Genomic DNA, 19738 nt, shown 5'->3' with positions numbered 1-19738 from the left:
GAATGTTGTGGAGAGCTGTAAGCAGGCAAGGGCTACAGGAGCCTCTCCTGTTCCCTGGCTTGACTGAGGACATTGATTGATGTATGATGTTGACAGTGGGCAAATGCATACATAAGACACAGACTTAAGCTGTTTAAGCTAGGTTAATACTACTTGTTTATTTCTGAGCAAATGGAGAGTATTGCTGTTCATTGTGGACTCTGTTTATTGTGAAGTGTGTATTTTTGTGTATTGGGAAGAACCACATATCTGGAGTAGAAGTTATTTCCTGGCTTCAGTCTGGCCTCATTTAAAAACAGAAATGTTTCCAAATAAGGCAGTGTCACTACCTTTTTTCAGGTATGGGCGCGATGAGTAATTTGCTTGAAACTAGGTGGGATTGAATATCAGTTATGACAGGTTGCAGCAACTGGAAACAAACATTCTTCTAGTATGTACCTGCTGAATTCATAATTTTTTGGAAAACATTAAATGTAGATATACTCTCACACAGGTTTATTTCTTTTGATAGCTAAGGAGATATAAAAAAGTTTTTTTCTGTGCTACGCAGCGGGAAGTGTTGCAGCAGAGATATGCCAAAAAAATCTGACCTGGATCAAAAAACAAATCACTGGAAAAGGCAGCAATAAAATCCATAAGTCCTACATCCAAGTTCTCTAAGTGCCTTGACTAACAGAGATTCTCTCCTTAAGTCTCTTGTCAAATTATTTATAGTAGATATTTTCACATCGTTGGTAAGATATAAAATATTTCTAAATATATCTGGTCAAATCAAATGACAATTATGCCCTTAGTTCAGTTTGCCAAACAATACTTTGCCAAAGAAGGTTTGCCAAAAAATGTTTTGACCAAAGGAAGAGGAGGAATCTTGAGCATCTGCATGCCAGACTCTATAAAAGTCTCTTTGGAGCGCTCTACCCTGTCTCAGAAAAAGTTTCAAGGTAAGTGTGTTGTGTCTGGAGATTTGTTAAATTCAGGCATCCCCCTTTATTGCATATTATGCAGTGTATTCTTACCACAGAAACTGATTTCTAAATCAATCTTTCTAACTTCTTTAAAAGTGCCTGTATATTTTTAATGTACAACTTCTTTTCAATTTTACATTGCAATAAGATGGCTTTTTTGTTTTTTTTTTTGAACTCCCAGCCACTGTACAATTTGTCCAATGCCACAAGACACACGTAAAAGCAAATTTTAAAAAAGATTCCTCCCTACTGTTCAGGGCTGAAAATAATATTTTTCTCTTTTGGCTTCCAGTCATTAAGTAGCAGGAAATTTATTTTTGCTGGACATTAAGCATTTTAGTATGTGCTTCATCTTTGAACTTTGTATGAGGTATTCTTGCTAGCACAGAATATTTTTGACCCACTGATGCAACATTTCTTTCTCCCACAGGGCCCTCTGCTGTCGTGCTTTCAATAAAGCGCAGACATGGCCTCTGCAGACTCTGAAATGGCCGCCTTCGGGGAGGCGGCTCCCTACCTCCGAAAGTCAGAAAAAGAGAGAATCGAGGCCCAGAACAAGCCTTTTGATGCCAAATCATCAGTCTTTGTGGTACATCCTAAGGAGTCCTTTGTGAAAGGGACAATCCAGAGCAGGGAAGGAGGGAAGGTCACTGTCAAGACTGAAGCAGGAGAAGTGAGTAAAATACAAGGCTTCAGAGCAGCATTTAATTCCCACTCCGAGCGCTTACCTGACACGCATGGCTCTCTCATTTCCTTGGCAGACTCTGACTGTGAAGGAAGATCAAGTCTTTTCCATGAACCCTCCAAAGTATGACAAAGTCGAGGACATGGCCATGATGACCCACCTCCATGAACCTGCTGTGCTGTATAACCTCAAAGAGCGTTATGCAGCCTGGATGATCTACGTAAGTACCAGCAGCAGTCTTCCTGCAATAGCTAGGAGGAACTGCTGCAAGTGGAAGCCAACGTTCTGTCTCTTTTCCTCCCAGACGTACTCAGGTCTCTTCTGTGTCACTGTCAACCCCTACAAGTGGCTGCCAGTGTACAACCCGGAGGTGGTGTTGGCCTACCGAGGCAAAAAGCGCCAGGAGGCCCCTCCCCACATCTTCTCCATCTCTGACAATGCCTATCAGTTCATGCTAACTGGTGAGTTACTTGGTTTTCTTCAAACTTATTTGGCCCCAAATACTCTCAGAGAACAAAAGTCTTTTCTCTGGAAAATGGTGCAAATTTTTGAAGATGTTGTGAGGGTGGATGTCCTCTCATTAGTGCATACATTTTCTTTACCGATACCATGTTTATAACAACCAAGACTATAACTTAGTGCCCAAGATATTTGGGAGGCTGTAGTTTAATGCTGAAAACATTATCAGTTTTTCTTTCAAAGAAACTGGAATTTGCTTTTAGACTTCTAGTTTGTTCTTAGCTGGTAGGATTGTACTGCTACTGATTTGCTTGGCAAGACTGAAAGTCACTCGGGTGGAGTTCTGTAAATAGGATTTGATATTAATAGAACGGAGATCCAATAAGGAAGACAATGCTTCTTCTGTGGTCCTATGAAACCACATGGACATGCTCAGATAGACTTTAGTGTCAAACCTGAACCTTAGAAAATTGGCACTTACTTTCCTCATCCCAGAGACCATTTGTTCTTCTCTATTTGGTGATACAAAAGGAAGCAAAGAAAGGATGATGAAGAGGTTATCTTTAATTTTTATAGGGTTGTCTAAATATCCAAACTTTCAAGAAAGGGCAGATTATTCAGAAAAACACTAATCAAATAGAAGTATATTTTCATTTGTTAATATAATTCTTTTTTGACAAGTGATTGCAGTTTATCCTTTAAACTTCAGAGTAATAAGCAGGTTAATTGGAAGAGAATACTGTGAAAATGAAACAATAATAAATGGATCTTTTATTAGTGTGTCTTACAATGAAAGTATTTGTCAGCTTACATGTATTCTTGCTGGAACATTCAAGAAATGTGCAGGAACTAGGAACTCAACCTCAGAGTTTCCCAGTTTGTTACCTAATGGTTTAGTTTTTTCAGACAGCTTGCAAGTTACTGAAACACACAATCCTAGAGGCACAGAACAAATGAAAGCCATCTGTCAAAAAGGACCTCCAAAAGAAATTCAGGCCAGCTACACAGCCTGTTAAGGGAGGTTGTTAAACACACGTAGGCTTTCTTCAAAAAAATCCCCAAACACTGTGTTATATTCAAATGAGTAAAATAGAAAAGATCATAAACTCTGGCAAGGTAAATGTGAAAACACAGGAAGGCAGGCAAAATGAAAGGTTTGCAAACCAAATTGCAGAAGGCATAAAAATTAATACTTAACTATTTTTCAAATAAATAAAAAGCAGAAAAGCTTTAAGCAGGTCTGTGAAGTCAGTACACAGTCCTGACTTAAAAACACATCTTAGAAAATATAACACCATATCAGAACAACTAAATTAGCTTTTACTCCTGTTTATCATTAATGAATGTGAAAAGTATTCACTTCTGGAACTCTTCCTTATAGAAGGATTCATCAAAGGCACTGCTTCTCATCGAAGTGATCTTAAAAGACATTACAGAACAAATTGTCAGGACAAAATTCACTCAAGCATTCTAATGGAATACTAAATATGAACTCGTTGAACTTTCCATTGAAAACTGCCTGGAAGATGGCTAATCCTACACAAATTTTTAAAAAGGGTCGAGAGTGGAGATCCAAGGTACAGCATACCAATAAGGCTTATGTTTGTGACAGCCAAACTGGTAGAAACTTCTAAACAAGGTGATTACTGGACATGTAAATATATTTTACTTACTGAAAAAAAAAAATGATGCCATTCTTTTAAAGGGAAGTCATGCCTTACAAATCTACTAAAGTTTTTTGAGCAAGGGAGGACCAGTCAAGGTAACCTATTTGAATTCAACAAAGATTCTCTGTACAGTCTATAAACCTTCTATTCCTAGCAAAAAAAAAAAAAAAAAAAAAAAAAAAAAAAAAAAAAAAAAAAGTATGTTTATGCTCATAAGCAGCTAAAGAATTTGATTTGATTTGGGAAAGTGCAAAAAGAACTAGTTAAGAGAAAGGAACATATGGCAAAAATAATTTTTCAGTTTTCATAGTGCAAAGTGTTCATCAGCAGAGTCCAACTCGGATCTAGTCTGGGACTTCTGCTGCTCAACATTTTTTTTAAATGATCTAATTTAAATGATTTACTCATTTAAATGATTTTTTTAAAATGAGTAAATTTCCAAGGTGTTGGATTTCAGGGCAGTGCAGGTGAAATCTAACAGTGAAGAGGACTTTATGAGATTAAATGGTTAGGTTATTATTCAATGATGTGATAGACAAAGTTCAGTCTAGAAGAATGTAAACAATGGACAAAGAAAAAAAGCCCCAATACTAATGATGGATTCATTGCTAAAAACTACTACTCCCATTATAGATACCCTTCAATAATACGGCTTTGAAAATTTTGGCTAAGTAGTCAATAATACACAACATAACAAGCAGAACGTTGAGCATTACTGATAGAGGAATAGAGAAAGGAATAGAAACCAGGATAGAAAATATCATTATGTCATGGTGGGTACCCAAGGAATGTCTGTACCTTTAGTAGTATATGTATTTCATCTCTTCCTTTTTCAATTAATACAGTAGAGATTGAGCAGACCAAGAAAAGGGATGAAAAAGTTTATCAAAGGCATAGCATGGAATGATATGACATCCACAGAGGTAAATATAGACTGATGATTGCTGAATATAAGGAGTACAGGAAAAAGCAAGCTCAGCACAAACCAAAAATTATTTCTTCACACAGTAAGTAGTTCCAAAACAGAATATCCAATACTGGATTCTAAAAGCTGAGGCAACACTGAAAGACCTGAGTATGGGTTATAGAAGTGACTAGAAAAAATCTGAAAAGCAAATTCAGTCCGAAGTATTGCACACAAAAACATCAACTCTAGCTCTAGAAGAGCCAAAATTTCAATATTTTAGCATAGGGAAGTATACTATAGGGAAGGGCTGTTACATGCTTATGGTTTCATAATTTTTTCTAGACAACAGTTAATTAGCCATAAACAGAATAATCACCTAGTAGGGGCCTTTGGTCTTACATGTGGTTCTTACTAGGTTACTCAGGTTGTGAGAAGCACTTATTCTAGGTCATTTTAGTTTACAGATAGTACAGTATTTACTATATAGATAGTTCAATAATAACTGGTAAATCAACTAAAACAATCTTTAGTTTGGACTGCTTTTCATATATACAAATAAGCACAGAAAATATCCTAGAAAAGAAGATAATATACTACACGTGACATATATGTCAATATTGATAAAAATAAAATGCCATGTATTACTGCTGAGAAATAACAGGGGAAAAGATTCCAGAGAGCTTAGAGGTGAATACCCAAGGGTTTTTAAAAGGAAAAGGCTGCCTAGCACTTGTGCAGCTTTTACAGCCCTCAACTAATATTTGGATATAAGGTGTTCATGTGCTTCTTTGTTTCTGTCTCTTTCACAGATCGTGAGAATCAGTCAATCCTCATCACGTACGTACATTGCCTACTCGGGTTCCCGTTGGGTTGCTCTATGCCAGGGAAGCTGCTGCCTGACCATACGCTCTCTGCTTCTCTGTCTGGCTTCACAGCGGAGAATCCGGTGCCGGGAAGACTGTGAACACAAAGCGTGTCATCCAGTACTTTGCAACAATTGCAGCTAGCGGGGAGAAGAAGAAGGAGGAGCAGGCGGGCAAAATGCAGGTAAATCAATAGGTACTGCCTTGAAGGAATGCTGTTTAATGTTCTTGATATGATTTTTGACAATGATAACCAGGAATCCTGATCATGTTGCAGGGAACGCTTGAGGATCAAATCATCAGCGCCAACCCCCTGCTGGAGGCCTTTGGAAATGCCAAGACCGTGAGGAATGACAACTCCTCACGCTTTGTGAGTTGTTGCTTTGGCCAAAATCTCTCCCTCTCTTTGCAAGAGTAACGATGGGCCTTGTGCTGTTCCCACCAAAGCAGACGGCAGTGGAATGCAGCTAGGCTGGAATGCCGCTTTTTTCCCTCAACAGGGCAAATTCATCAGAATCCACTTTGGGGCCACCGGGAAACTGGCTTCTGCTGACATTGAAACCTGTAAGAGACCTCCCTCATATCACCATGTTCCCTCCTGCCTTCCTGCTCTGTGCATGCTCCTGTGTGTAACTCTTTCTCTCTTCCTTTGCCAGACCTGCTGGAGAAGTCCAGAGTCACTTTCCAGCTCAAGGCAGAAAGGAGCTACCACATATTTTATCAGATCACCTCCAACAAGAAGCCAGAGTTAATTGGTAGGCAGAATCACTAGGGTTTTTGGAGGAAGATCACTGAGCAACAGCTCACTCTACTACCTAGCTGACAAAACTAAGTCTCTTTCCCACCTGTTCCTGTGTTCAGACATGCTCCTCATTACCACCAACCCATATGACTATCATTATGTGAGTCAAGGTGAGATCAGTGTACCTAGCATTGACGACCAGGAGGAGCTGATGGCTACAGATGTAAGTAACACACCAAAAAGGTTTCTACTATACCCATCTTTACTGATTTTATTATACGGACTTTACTATTTCTATTGCAGAGTGCCATTGACATCCTGGGCTTCACTCCTGATGAAAAGACTGCCATTTACAAGCTGACGGGTGCTGTCATGCACTATGGGAACTTGAAGTTCAAGCAGAAACAACGAGAGGAGCAGGCAGAGCCAGATGGCACAGAAGGTACTAGCGCACTCACTTGTTCAAAGAATTCTGTTGTTTGCAACGATGCTATCTTAGCCTCCAAAGGCAGACCTTAAAAGGTCTGAGTCACAAAGTAAAACTGAGGAAAAGCACTTCTGTGCATTGTCTGACTGTGGAGGCACTTTTCTTGTCACAGAAAATAAAAGTCTTTTATCCAATCATTTTATACCTCACAAAAACACATAACCTGAAGGGAGAATCCTCAACATAGCATATCTCTTTTCCAGTAAAACCCTAACCTATTAAATAAAAGTCATGCATACGCATATTTCTGGTGAAATGAACTCTGCATTCATTGCAACAAGCTCAGCATTATCTTTCATAATTTTCATTCCCTCCCAGATCTCCTATGTGAGACCAGACAAACACATTTGCTATTCAAGAAAATGGGCAGTAGAGCTGATTCTGAGAAACTCCACATTGACCAAATTCCAGTCATTGTGCAATGATCTGTTCTTCTCTCTCTCTCTCTCTCTTTCTTTCTCTCTCTTTGTTTAGTGGCTGACAAGGCTGCCTACCTGATGGGTCTGAACTCAGCTGACCTACTCAAAGCCATGTGTTATCCTCGAGTCAAGGTCGGGAATGAATTTGTGACCAAAGGTCAAACTGTGGAACAGGTAAAAATAAGTATAAAATACGTGGCTTGACTGAAGACTTGGTCATTCTTCTTTTGTCCTAAAAGGTAACTCCAGTCCTTTCTTCTTTGCTTTAGGTGCACAATGCTGTAGGTGCCCTGGCAAAAGCCGTCTATGAGAAGATGTTCTTATGGATGGTCCTTCGCATCAACCAACAACTGGATACGAAACAACCCAGACAGTACTTCATTGGTGTCCTGGACATTGCTGGCTTTGAAATCTTTGATGTAAGGAACAAGGATTTGGTATCACTTTCGTGGGAGGGGCAATGAGGGGTCATGAGAATTCAGAAATGTGTTTCTGTTAATGAGGATTCAAAAGCATATCCTCATCATTTACAGTTTTCTGGGACTCCCTGTCTCTTCTCCTCAGACACAGCATGACCCTCAAAGGGCTTCGCTTACAAACACATTGATCATAATGTTTTCAATAGATAGAAGAAAGCACTGTCTTCTGACAAAAGATTTCAGAGACCTTTGAGCATGCAAAGGTCTTGGGCTTTGCAAAAAAAGAGACAGAGCTAACACTAAGGCTCACATAGAGTGAACCAAAGGTATGGACATTCTTGGAAAAGCCAAGAAAAGAGTTATGATATGGGAAAAAGCACAGTGTATTTCCCATGTTGTGAATGCAGTGATGCTAGGACTTTTATGTCAGAGCAAAGAAAGCCCCAGATTGTTCATAAGAGGGCTAAGAAATTCTTGGGCAAGACGGTGAGGAAGTTTCTATTGTCCAAGTGGTAAGAGAGCTGCAACACCTCAATGTCATTGCAGCTAAGGTTACTGAACTGTTTAGCTTAGGAGTAGCACAGCAAAAAAGAAATTCTACTTTTAGGTTGATTTCAAAAAAAGTAACAATAACAAAAATCCCTTTAAAATGCTAAATTTTACAACAGAAATCCTGCTAAGGAAGCACACAATAAAATACAGTAAGGTGTGGATTTTCAGTTGGGGAACTTCAAACAGAATTAGGACATTACTGACAAAACTGTCATCCTTGCTGCACCTTGAGAACCTGTGCACCTCTCTTTGCATTGGACAGTTCAACAGCTTTGAGCAGCTGTGCATCAACTTCACCAATGAGAAACTGCAACAGTTCTTCAACCACCACATGTTCGTGCTGGAGCAGGAGGAGTACAAGAAGGAAGGAATTGAATGGGAGTTCATTGACTTTGGGATGGACCTGGCTGCTTGCATTGAACTCATTGAGAAGGTACCTATTCCGCCCAAGTGTATGATACACTCAGAATTTTGTGATGTTTCTCAGCCAAATTCAGCTGACAAAGAAGTCCTTCATGCTTACACCCAGACATTCAGTATCAGCTAAACAAAATATCTTGTCTTAAAGATGAGGTAGGGAAATTAGGAAAGCCAAACAAAATCCTGTGTTGTCAATCCTCTGTTACCCTGTCTTCAACCATGGAAAAGGAATCCTGAACACAAATAAGTTTGCTAAATCAGAACAAGTCCTGACAAACTTAGGCACTTAACCATTCTGAGATGCTACCAACAGTGCACAGGTACCTCTGTTGCTCATGGCATAGGTCTCACCATTGCAATCTTTCTCTGTCACTTCTTGTGATATCTTCCAGCCCATGGGCATCTTCTCCATCCTGGAAGAGGAGTGCATGTTCCCCAAGGCATCTGACATGTCTTTCAAAAACAAGCTCTATGACCAGCATCTGGGCAAGTCCAGCAACTTCCAGAAGCCCAAGCCTGCTAAAGGCAAGGCTGAGGCCCACTTCTCCCTAGTGCACTATGCTGGCACAGTGGACTACAACATCACTGGCTGGCTTGAGAAGAACAAGGACCCTCTGAATGAAACTGTCATTGGGCTGTACCAGAAATCATCTCTGAAGACACTGGCCTTACTCTTTGCCACTTACGGTGGAGAAGCAGGTAAGCTCTTTAAAATCCACGTAATATTCATAATATTCAAAGGGGGATCTCTAAGGCAACATTAAAAATATCTGTTCTGTTCCTTCACTTTTGCAGAAGGTGGTGGTGGCAAAAAGGGTGGCAAGAAGAAGGGTTCTTCTTTCCAGACTGTCTCAGCTCTTTTCCGGGTAAGTACAGAGTTCTCTATCATAAATGAGAATACCCAGTGAAAGAAGTAGAATAATACCTATGAAATGGAAGCGCTATAATTCTACTATGTCAACAGACTGAAAGACTCAATCTTATATATGCAATATTGAGAATGGAAGTGCATACAACTTGTAATTTAACTTTACCTCATGACCTTACAGGAGAATCTAAACAAGCTGATGACAAATCTGCGAAGCACTCACCCCCATTTTGTGCGCTGCATCATCCCAAATGAAACAAAAACACCTGGTAAGGGGATAAAGCAGGCAGAAAATTGAGCTACAGGAGCTCTTCTGCAGAGTGCCCAGCAATGCGGTAGTCATTAATGGTGTTGCTTGTTAGGTGCCATGGAACATGAGCTGGTGCTGCACCAGCTGCGGTGCAATGGCGTGCTGGAAGGGATCAGAATTTGCAGGAAAGGATTCCCTAGCAGAGTCCTCTACGCAGACTTCAAACAGAGGTAAAAGTGCTCCACCTTTTGCCCATTCTGCCCAAGGTGAGCAGCCTGAGCATCCAAACCTACTGGAAACATTATACTCCAAACTGGAAATGAGCAGTAATACAAGAGTGTTTCACTATCGGTTTATGGTGATACAATATTGCTGAGGTGAAGATTGCCATGGATTCTGATTTAACAATATGAAAACTTTCTACACCCTACCCTGAAAGGATGGACTGTTCCCAGGCATGAGACGGTTTCTGTCAGAGAGTCTGAGAAGGTGGTGGGCTTTGGACAAGGTGGTAGTTGGGATGATGGGGATTTATTCATGTTCTGTTTTCTCCTACAGATATAGGGTGCTAAATGCAAGTGCTATCCCAGAAGGACAATTCATGGATAGCAAGAAGGCTTCGGAGAAGCTTCTTGGGTCCATTGATGTGGACCACACTCAGTACAAATTTGGTCACACCAAGGTACAAACAATTCCTGGGTTCAAAGACTGTCAGAAAGAAGTGAGAGCTGACTTCTCCTTCTGCAACAGGGATCTGACATCTGATGTCACAGATGTCAGAGCATGGATCTCACTAGGCAGGGCTCAGTCCCATAGTACTCAAGCAAGGCAGACCCAGGGATCGTAGTCGGGTTCCACCAGAAACCCATGCTGTCAGGCAAATCTGTGTTGGTGAAGAATGTCTTAAGTGAAGCCAGAAAATCAGTCTATAGGTGAGGTGAGGATAATCAGGGTCAGGCATAGTTCAGTGATCACCAGGTAGGTCTGCAGTGATGAGGTCAAGCCAAGAAGTTAATCTGCAGGTCAGAGTCCAGTTCAATGGGGTCCATGGCAGGGTACAGCCACTGCTGTAGCTGAACTGGAGACCTGTATTTGTACAACATAGCTCAGGCAAAGACTGGAGAGTCAGGGCTGTAATTAAATGGTCTCCTGGCAGAGATCCTCATGAGCAGAGGATGTGGGTAAAGGACACAGGTGAGGCTGCTCAAGGCCATTAAGGCCTATTACTGCACTCATAGGGCTCAACAGACTCTGTCCACTCCCTGAGGTTGATGTGCTTCAATGTTCCCTTTCTCAAGGTGTTCTTCAAAGCTGGGCTAATAGGTCTTCTGGAGGAGATGAGAGATGAGAAGCTAGCGGAGATTATGACCATGACACAAGCAAGGTGCAGGGGCTTCCTCATGCGAGTGGAGTATCGGAGAATGGTGGAGAGGAGGTACACATTCCTCACCTTTAATTTGTTCTCATGGTACTTGTCTGTGTCTCAGTTAGTCATTTCCCCAAGGTATACAATAGGCATATCAATTGTATTTCAGGGAATCCATCTTCTGTATCCAATACAACGTTCGTGCATTCATGAATGTCAAGCACTGGCCCTGGATGAAGCTGTTCTTCAAAATCAAGCCCTTGCTGAAGAGTGCAGAGTCAGAGAAGGAGATGGCTAATATGAAACAGGAATTTGAGAAAACTAAGGAAGAGCTTGCAAAGTCTGAGTCAAAGAGGAAGGAGCTGGAGGAGAAAATGGTGACCTTGCTACAGGAGAAAAATGACCTACAGCTCCAAGTGCAGGCTGTGAGCATTGCCATTTATTGGTCCAGGGGATCAGGAGATTGCATGGTCACCTTATTCTCTGGCAAGCACAGACTGAAAAACAAAACACCATTTTGTCTGAGGACCGCACAGTTACCTAACTCTTGGAAAAGGGGAGGACTCTACAGTGTGGTTCTCTCTACAGAGAGAAATCTGCTGTGATTTTTTGAGAGAAATAATTTCTTTTTTCTCCAATAAATTATTAAATACCACCAACTACAGCATGACTTAAGAAATTTAAGCTAAACTACACTGTCTACAAAGAGAAAAGACGCTAATGCTTCTTTAAGGATAAATAATCAATTTCAGTGACCATCCTTATGAATATCCACGTGAATATCTAAGTATCTCAAAGAAAATTAAAGACTTCTTGAGCAGGTTTTAAAAATTAAAAAAAAGAAAGGGTAGCCTGATCTTATTCTTATTTTTGACAGTAACATAGACAAAACAGATCAGAGAAAAATACTGTGGAATGTTCTTTTCAGTTGAGAGGTGATATAAAGCGTCACAGAAAAAGAATAAGCCACGCTTTTCAGTTGCTTGGACGGAAGGTCCATTTCAGGCTCATTCTCACGCATGCGTACTTAGTGACAGAGCTGAGAAATGTCCGAACCTTATAACCCCAGAAAGTCTCTTTTTGCCTCCAGGAAGCAGATAGTTTGGCTGATGCTGAGGAAAGATGTGACCAACTCATCAAAACCAAAATCCAGCTGGAAGCCAAAATTAAGGAGGTGACTGAAAGGGCCGAGGACGAGGAGGAAATCAATGCTGAGCTGACAGCCAAGAAGAGGAAACTAGAGGACGAATGTTCAGAGCTGAAGAAAGATATAGACGACCTGGAGTTAACGCTGGCCAAAGTTGAGAAGGAAAAACATGCCACCGAAAACAAGGTACAGACATGGGGATTAAAATTAAGGGTCGAAGGACAGATGTGTCTCCCACAGCCTGATATTTCTAGCACACTGCTGGTTCTGCAATGGGTGGGCAGCCCAAAGGGAAACCCAGCTCCTGACTGAGCATTCCACAGTGAAAAGGTGACTGCATCAGCAGTAGTGTTTTCTGCCTGGTTTTTGGACACTTGCTCATAATGTGCAGGTGAAAAACCTCACTGAGGAGATGGCAGCCCTGGACGAGAACATTGCCAAGCTGACAAAAGAGAAGAAAGCCCTCCAAGAGGCCCACCAGCAGACTCTGGATGACCTGCAGGCAGAAGAGGACAAAGTGAATACGCTGACCAAAGCCAAAACCAAGCTGGAGCAGCAAGTGGATGATGTAAGCACATGCACACAGAAGAAGAATAGGGCAGTTGTAGAGTTAGAGCTGGCCGGCAGAGCATTCACGGCCTTGTTCTGTTTAGCTCGAAGGGTCCCTGGAGCAAGAGAAGAAACTGCGCATGGACCTTGAGAGAGCCAAGAGGAAACTCGAGGGTGACCTGAAGCTGGCTCACGACAGCATAATGGATTTGGAAAATGATAAGCAGCAGCTGGATGAGAAACTGAAGAAGTAAGTGTGGCTGTGGGGCACCTTTGTGTTGTGCAAATGTGCCTGTGTTTTTTGCTGGGCACTAACATGGTTTGCTTTGTGCAAAGGAAAGACTTTGAAATCAGCCAGATCCAGAGCAAAATTGAGGATGAGCAAGTTCTTGGCATGCAATTACAGAAGAAGATCAAGGAGTTGCAGGCAAGTCTTTGTTCCTTGCCTCCTCTCACACCGTCAGGGGTCAGGCAGGGGCAGGGCATGGGTGTGAATGGTGCCTGATGTTCCGCAGGCCCGAATTGAGGAACTGGAGGAGGAAATTGAGGCCGAGCGGACCTCTCGGGCCAAAGCAGAGAAGCATCGGGCTGACCTCTCCAGGGAGCTGGAGGAGATCAGTGAGCGCCTGGAAGAAGCAGGGGGAGCTACAGCAGCTCAGATTGAGGTGAACAAGAAGCGTGAGGCAGAATTTCAGAAGATGCGTCGGGACCTGGAGGAGGCCACTCTGCAGCATGAAGCCACAGCTGCTGCCCTGCGGAAGAAGCATGCGGACAGCACAGCTGAGCTTGGGGAGCAAATAGACAACCTTCAGCGCGTCAAGCAGAAGCTGGAGAAGGAAAAGAGTGAGCTGAAGCTGGAGATTGACGACTTGGCCAGTAACATGGAGTCTGTCTCCAAAGCCAAGGTATAGAATTGCTCATACATTTTTACGCTCGCAGGCACGTAGTATGACATAAAGGCTGCATCTACTAACCACATGCTCATACAAGAGCCCTACTATAACAAGAGTCAACTTTCTTTCCTTCCATGTGTTGGATGCCTAGGCAAATCTGGAGAAGATGTGTCGGACTCTGGAAGACCAGCTGAGTGAGATTAAGTCAAAGGAGGAGCAGAATCAACGCATGATCAATGACCTCAATACACAAAGAGCTCGTCTACAAACAGAAACAGGTGAGACATTCCCATCCCTGATGCGCAGTCGGATAACCTGCAAGTCAGAAAGACACCACAGGGTTCAAAGTGATCAGTGGTTTGTCTTGTCTAAACCAGTCCAGCACCGACAGGTTTACAGGCACCAATTGTCATCCCATTGCTAGTATAATAAGAATTTTGCTTGTTTCTTTCACACTTCCCAGGTGAATATTCACGCCAGATAGAGGAAAAGGATGCATTGATTTCTCAGCTGTCCAGGGGCAAGCAGGGATTTACCCAACAGATTGAGGAACTGAAGAGACATCTAGAGGAAGAAATAAAGGTGACCATGTTTCCTGCAAATGGCTTCTTTCCCCTTAGAGGCAGAGTTCTGTTTTAGAGAGTCTGTCGTAAAGCCATGTAGTGCTGGAAGGAGTGTTGGGTAATCATAACCAACTGAGTTTTAACCTAGTTTCTATCCTACAAGAAATTGTCCACAAGGCTTTGATGTGATGTACTCTAATGCAGGATGTAGACACAACATTAGATGCATTTATATAAACAACAGATTAGTTTATCCTTTTGGTAACACATCCTGATTCCTTAGAACACATGTATGAGCGATTCATCCGCTCCTAGCTTTAAAATAGTGTGTGAGAATTTACCCACTTTTTTCCCTAGGGCAAATATCCCAGTGAGAATTGCACTGTCAAGAAGCATCTCAAAATACATTCTGAATTTACCAATCCTAATGTCTCCACAGGCCAAGAACGCCCTGGCCCACGCCTTGCAATCTGCTCGCCATGACTGTGACCTGCTCCGAGAGCAATATGAAGAGGAGCAGGAAGCCAAGGGTGAGCTGCAGCGCACCTTGTCCAAGGCCAACAGTGAAGTTGCCCAGTGGAGAACCAAATATGAGACAGACGCCATTCAGCGCACGGAGGAACTCGAGGAAGCCAAGTATGTGGGAACTGGGATGTGGTACAGCAGGAGGAGACTGGGGCGGTCAAAGAAAATTTGACGGAGTGCCTAAAAGTATAAGGAGAGGTTGAAGGTATAATTGAGAGGGATAGCCAAAAGATAAAAATGCTCAACTACCTGCTATAGGGTGGATGAGAGAGGCAAAGTGTGCTCTGGAGAAAGCAGGTTGGAAAGACAAATATACCCATCAAGATTAGAAAGGGTAAGACAGGCCTAATACTCAGTATAGAGTCAGGGCACAGAAGTGCTGGACTCTGTACGTCGCACCCAATCTTATGGAAAAAAAAAAAAAAAAAAGCGTCTTCTGTGGAAAATACTGGGATCATCGACCATAACAATGGGAGAGTGCTCACTAGTGAATAACACAACACTGGCTCCTCAGTGATCTCTAAGTGGGTACTTTGCTTACTCCTTCACAGGAAGAAGCTGGCACAGCGCCTGCAGGAAGCAGAGGAGCACGTTGAAGCTGTGAATGCGAAATGTGCCTCCCTGGAAAAGACAAAGCAGCGGCTGCAGAATGAAGTGGAGGACCTGATGATAGATGTGGAGAGGTCAAATGCTGCTTGCGCAGCTCTGGACAAGAAGCAGAAGAATTTTGACAAGGTAACCCAGGCTCCAGCCTCGTGGTCTGGGGACAGAGCATCTCCTCATGACTGCCACACTCATACTGCGGCCCTGTTGCTCTTCAGATCCTGGCAGAGTGGAAGCAGAAGTATGAGGAAACGCAGGCTGAGCTGGAAGCCTCCCAGAAGGAGTCTCGCTCTCTCAGCACGGAGCTGTTTAAGATGAAGAATGCCTACGAGGAGTCCTTGGACCAGCTGGAAACCCTGAAGCGCGAGAACAAGAACTTGCAGCGTAAGTCCCGGGTGCTCTGCTCCTGCCAGGGCTTTCTTGCAAGCTTCTCTGTCCACCACATCAAATGGCTCCATGCCTGCAGGATTGCGAGGGTGCCTGTCACCTTCCTGTGGCAGGGCCTTTCCCCTCCTGCCCCGTGCCTGACCCTGCTATTTGTCTCTGTCCCTGCAGAGGAGATTGGTGACCTCACGGAGCAGATTGCAGAGGGAGGAAAGGCCATTCATGAGCTGGAGAAAGTGAAGAAGCAGATTGAGCAGGAGAAATCTGAAATCCAGGCTGCTCTGGAGGAAGCTGAGGTACAAAGCATTAATAATTAGTCTCTACACAGACACAAGTAAAAGGGAAAGGAGGCTAAAGGACATGTAGTGTTCCTCTGACATGGCTGTTTGAAAAACAATCCTAGATTTCGTAAAGTATTGTGTAAGATGATATTTTGAAAAGAAGTGCTCTGTTTCTCTTTTCTACTAATGTATTTGTACTTTTTCAGGCCTCCCTAGAACATGAGGAGGGAAAGATCCTGCGCCTCCAGCTGGAGCTCAACCAGGTCAAGTCTGAGATTGACAGGAAGATAGCAGAAAAAGATGAGGAAATTGACCAGCTGAAGAGAAACCATCTCCGAGTTGTGGAGTCCATGCAGAGCACGCTGGATGCAGAGATCAGGAGCAGAAATGAAGCCCTGAGGCTGAAGAAGAAGATGGAGGGAGACCTGAATGAAATGGAGATCCAACTGAGCCATGCCAACCGTGTGGCAGCAGAGGCGCAAAAGAACCTGAGAAACACACAGGCGGTGCTGAAGGTCTGTTAAGCAAAGACAGAGCTAGAGGAAGGGCTTCTCTGATGTTTTCAGTTCTCAAGAGGGCTGTGCCACGTTATAATTTCTCTTGCCTCTTTTACAGGATACCCAGATACACTTGGACGATGCTCTCAGGACGCAGGAGGACCTGAAGGAGCAGGTGGCCATGGTGGAGCGCAGAGCAAACCTGTTGCAGGCTGAAGTTGAGGAGCTACGGGCAGCCCTGGAGCAGACGGAGCGGTCGAGGAAAGTGGCCGAGCAGGAGCTGCTGGATGCAACGGAACGTGTGCAGCTCCTTCATACCCAGGTCAGGAACCCCCTACTGGAAATGACTCACATTGACAAAAGATAGCCCAGAACATCACAAGTAAGGGATTACTCTGTAAAGACTTGAAGAGCAATGTTGTCACAAGACAAGCTCAGCCAGGCATTATGTCCAGTTTGTAAACATGGCTCTAAAGCAGATAAATAGTATGCTTTACCTTTCAGTTCTTGAGGCAGCAGAGTTAGGCCTAATGGTAGAAATGATGCTTCTTCTGTTGCACAGAACACCAGCTTGATCAACAGCAAGAAGAAGCTGGAAACAGACATCATGCAAATTCAGGGAGAAATGGAGGAGACGATTCAGGAAGCCCGCAATGCTGAAGAGAAGGCCAAGAAGGCCATCACAGATGTGAGCCGGGGACTCCTTCCCTTGCTGGTGGTGGGTGGATTCTGCCCCAGTATGTCTCGCATCCCAAACTGGGGCTGTTCCTTTGCTCTCCAGGCGGCCATGATGGCAGAAGAGCTGAAGAAGGAGCAGGACACCAGTGCCCACCTGGAGAGGATGAAGAAGAACTTGGACCAGACAGTGAAGGACCTGCAGCACCGTCTGGATGAGGCTGAGCAGCTGGCACTGAAAGGAGGCAAGAAGCAAATCCAGAAGCTGGAGGCCAGGGTGTGTAGAGCTGCTGTTTGTGCATCAGGGAGCACGTCCCATGAGGCACCACCAGGGGAGCTCCAAGGCTGGGCTTCTCATTGCAGGTGAGAGAGCTGGAAGGGGAGGTTGATGCTGAGCAGAAGCGCAGCGCTGAAGCCGTGAAGGGTGTGCGCAAATACGAGAGGAGAGTGAAGGAGCTGACCTACCAGGTAAGGCCTCAGGAGGCCCCCTCTTCCCTTGGAAGCCAAAACATTTTAATGTGATTCCCATGCGGAAATGTTAATTGTGGTGTGGGGAAAGCAATGCCCTCTCTTTCCTGCTTTCCAACTGCTCTAGTCTGAGGAAGACCGGAAGAATATTCTCAGGCTCCAGGACCTGGTGGACAAGCTGCAAATGAAGGTGAAATCGTACAAGAGACAAGCTGAGGAGGCTGTAAGTACTGCACAGGTCGGGGCGAGAGTCACCTTCTGTGGTGCAGCAGTGTCACTGAGATCAGTATGAAGACCAGCACCACTGGTCAGCAGCTCAGGCTTTAGGGTCTTTGTGGTGCTGAGAAATCGCCCTGGCACATGGTCACCTGACCTGGAAGAAAGTCAGCAGGCAAATGGTAAGGGCAAGTGCAGGGTGCCGATACATGAGGGATACGACATCCATGTCAGTTGTCACAATCAAATCAACAACACAGGGGACACAACATGTAGAGTGTTGTCTCAACTAGAAGGCATCTGGAAAGCATAGCATTCCAATAGCCTTCTACAAGCCAACCTTTTCTCAAACAGCAGCCTCCAATTTTTGCCCACTCTGAAGTCCTTGCTTTCTCTTTCAACTCTGTGCTTTTGAAAGGAGAAGTTTTTTGAAAGTTTTTGAAAGTTAGCTGATGGAAAAGAAGCAAAGGGAAAGGAAACAGCAAGGGAAGACCTACCAACAGCCTAGATATTCCTTTCTTTTCACATTTAGCTGGAGAAAGTGAATGAACAGAGTGCCGTACAGGCAACATTTATAAAGGGCTTTGTGAAATGTGCAGCTTCTGCACAGCATCCTTTGGCAATGCTTCTGTGAGCGCTTGCACTTCAGAGGGGAAAAAGCGTCTCTCTGAGGGCAAAGAGGGAATAATTCCTGTCAGCTCTCTTGAAATCTTGGCCTGGGAACTGAGGTGCAGAAGCATGAGAAATCCTCCTGATTGACCTTGTGCTCTCCCACCACAAGGAACTCCTCCTTCGGGAGACTGTTAGGGAAATTTCGTCACAGCAAAGACAGGAGGGGCTGAAGGGGACTCGCAGGACATACAGTACTGGCCACAGGGTTTAGCCTGGTGTGGTGAGGCCTTGCTGCCTTCTGGGCGTGCTGCACTCAGGGGTGAACTGAGGCACGTTCTGCAGCCCATCTTGCACACGAGTTCAGACTGAAGAATGCCAATGGTCACCTCCACTGACTGAGGGGTTGATGAATCTCTGCCACTGGTCAGAAGCACGGGTCTTCAGGGCCTTTATCAACCTGATTTCTTGGGTACCAAGTAATGGGAGACTGAACACAGAAGTGCCAGGGCCAAGTGAGGAACTACGTCCTTGGCTGTGACACACTGCCAGTGTGGTTTGTCACAGTGGGCTTCTGAGTAAGGGAGGATTGGGAAGTCTGTGTGAGGCTCATGGGTAAGCAGTGGTAGGTGGGGGGCAGAGGGTCGGGGCCTTCCCCTTCTCCTCTGGGAGCAACAGGCTGTTGGGACCCTGGAGCCTTCCCCCACCAGGGAACAGCTGCAGCCCCTCAAGTCCCAGTGGCAGAAGAGCCCTTCTGCCCTGGGCTCTTCACCACCACCTCCCTCTTCCCCTACAGGAGGAGCTGTCCAATGTCAACCTCTCCAAATTCCGCAAGATCCAGCACGAGCTGGAGGAAGCTGAGGAGCGGGCTGACATTGCAGAGTCGCAGGTCAACAAGCTCCGAGTCAAGAGCCGGGAGTTTCACAGCAAGAAGATAGAAGAGGAAGAATGAGGATGTCAGGGGGCAGCAAAGTGACGGGGAGGGTGCACAAAATGTGAAACCCTCTGTCACCTTCTTTTGTAATTAGTCTTTGTAACCACCCCAGTGTCTAGAGAATAAAGGTCATAGATTCCTTTGCTTGCCTGCCATGAGTATCTACTGTGTTTTTCCTCTTTTTTCTTTCCTTCCCACCCTGCTTAGCTTTTAGATCTCATTTTGCATTGAATAGTGCTGAAAGGTTAGTTAATTGTCTCCGTTAGCTGTCAGTTATGTCATACATATTTTTTTATATGTATATAAATCAAGTAAATCGTGCTTA

General features: G+C 44.0%; 1 protein-coding gene across 3 annotated transcripts; it reads left to right on the top strand.

The window, feature by feature from the left end:
- Positions 1–1431: 1431 nt before the first annotated feature.
- On the top strand, positions 1432–19431 carry LOC134149157 (myosin heavy chain, skeletal muscle, adult). 3 transcript variants are annotated; one of them, XM_062592039.1, is made up of 38 exons: positions 1432–1638; positions 1727–1870; positions 1955–2111; positions 5493–5520; positions 5619–5730; positions 5824–5916; positions 6047–6110; positions 6203–6301; positions 6408–6511; positions 6592–6730; positions 7250–7368; positions 7464–7613; positions 8428–8598; positions 8978–9284; positions 9384–9451; positions 9635–9722; positions 9816–9933; positions 10262–10385; positions 11002–11138; positions 11239–11494; positions 12160–12402; positions 12608–12784; positions 12870–13015; positions 13102–13192; positions 13281–13670; positions 13810–13936; positions 14122–14240; positions 14661–14857; positions 15298–15481; positions 15568–15733; positions 15905–16029; positions 16221–16529; positions 16630–16833; positions 17074–17199; positions 17293–17463; positions 17550–17654; positions 17782–17877; positions 19276–19431. In XM_062592039.1, exons 1-38 carry the CDS (start codon positions 1432–1434, stop codon positions 19429–19431), a joined length of 5817 nt encoding a protein of 1938 aa, XP_062448023.1. The 3 variants fall into 3 exon arrangements, with proteins under 3 accessions (XP_062448023.1, XP_062448020.1, XP_062448022.1); XM_062592036.1 differs by having other exon boundaries at positions 9381–9451; XM_062592038.1 differs by having other exon boundaries at positions 8978–9304; positions 9401–9451.
- The last annotated feature ends 307 nt before the right edge of the window (positions 19432–19738 follow it).

The sequence above is a fragment of the Rhea pennata genome, chromosome 19, assembly GCF_028389875.1.
Source record: "Rhea pennata isolate bPtePen1 chromosome 19, bPtePen1.pri, whole genome shotgun sequence".
In the NCBI taxonomy this organism is placed as follows: Eukaryota; Metazoa; Chordata; class Aves; order Rheiformes; family Rheidae; genus Rhea; species Rhea pennata.
This window is presented reverse-complemented; position numbering and strand designations above follow the sequence as displayed.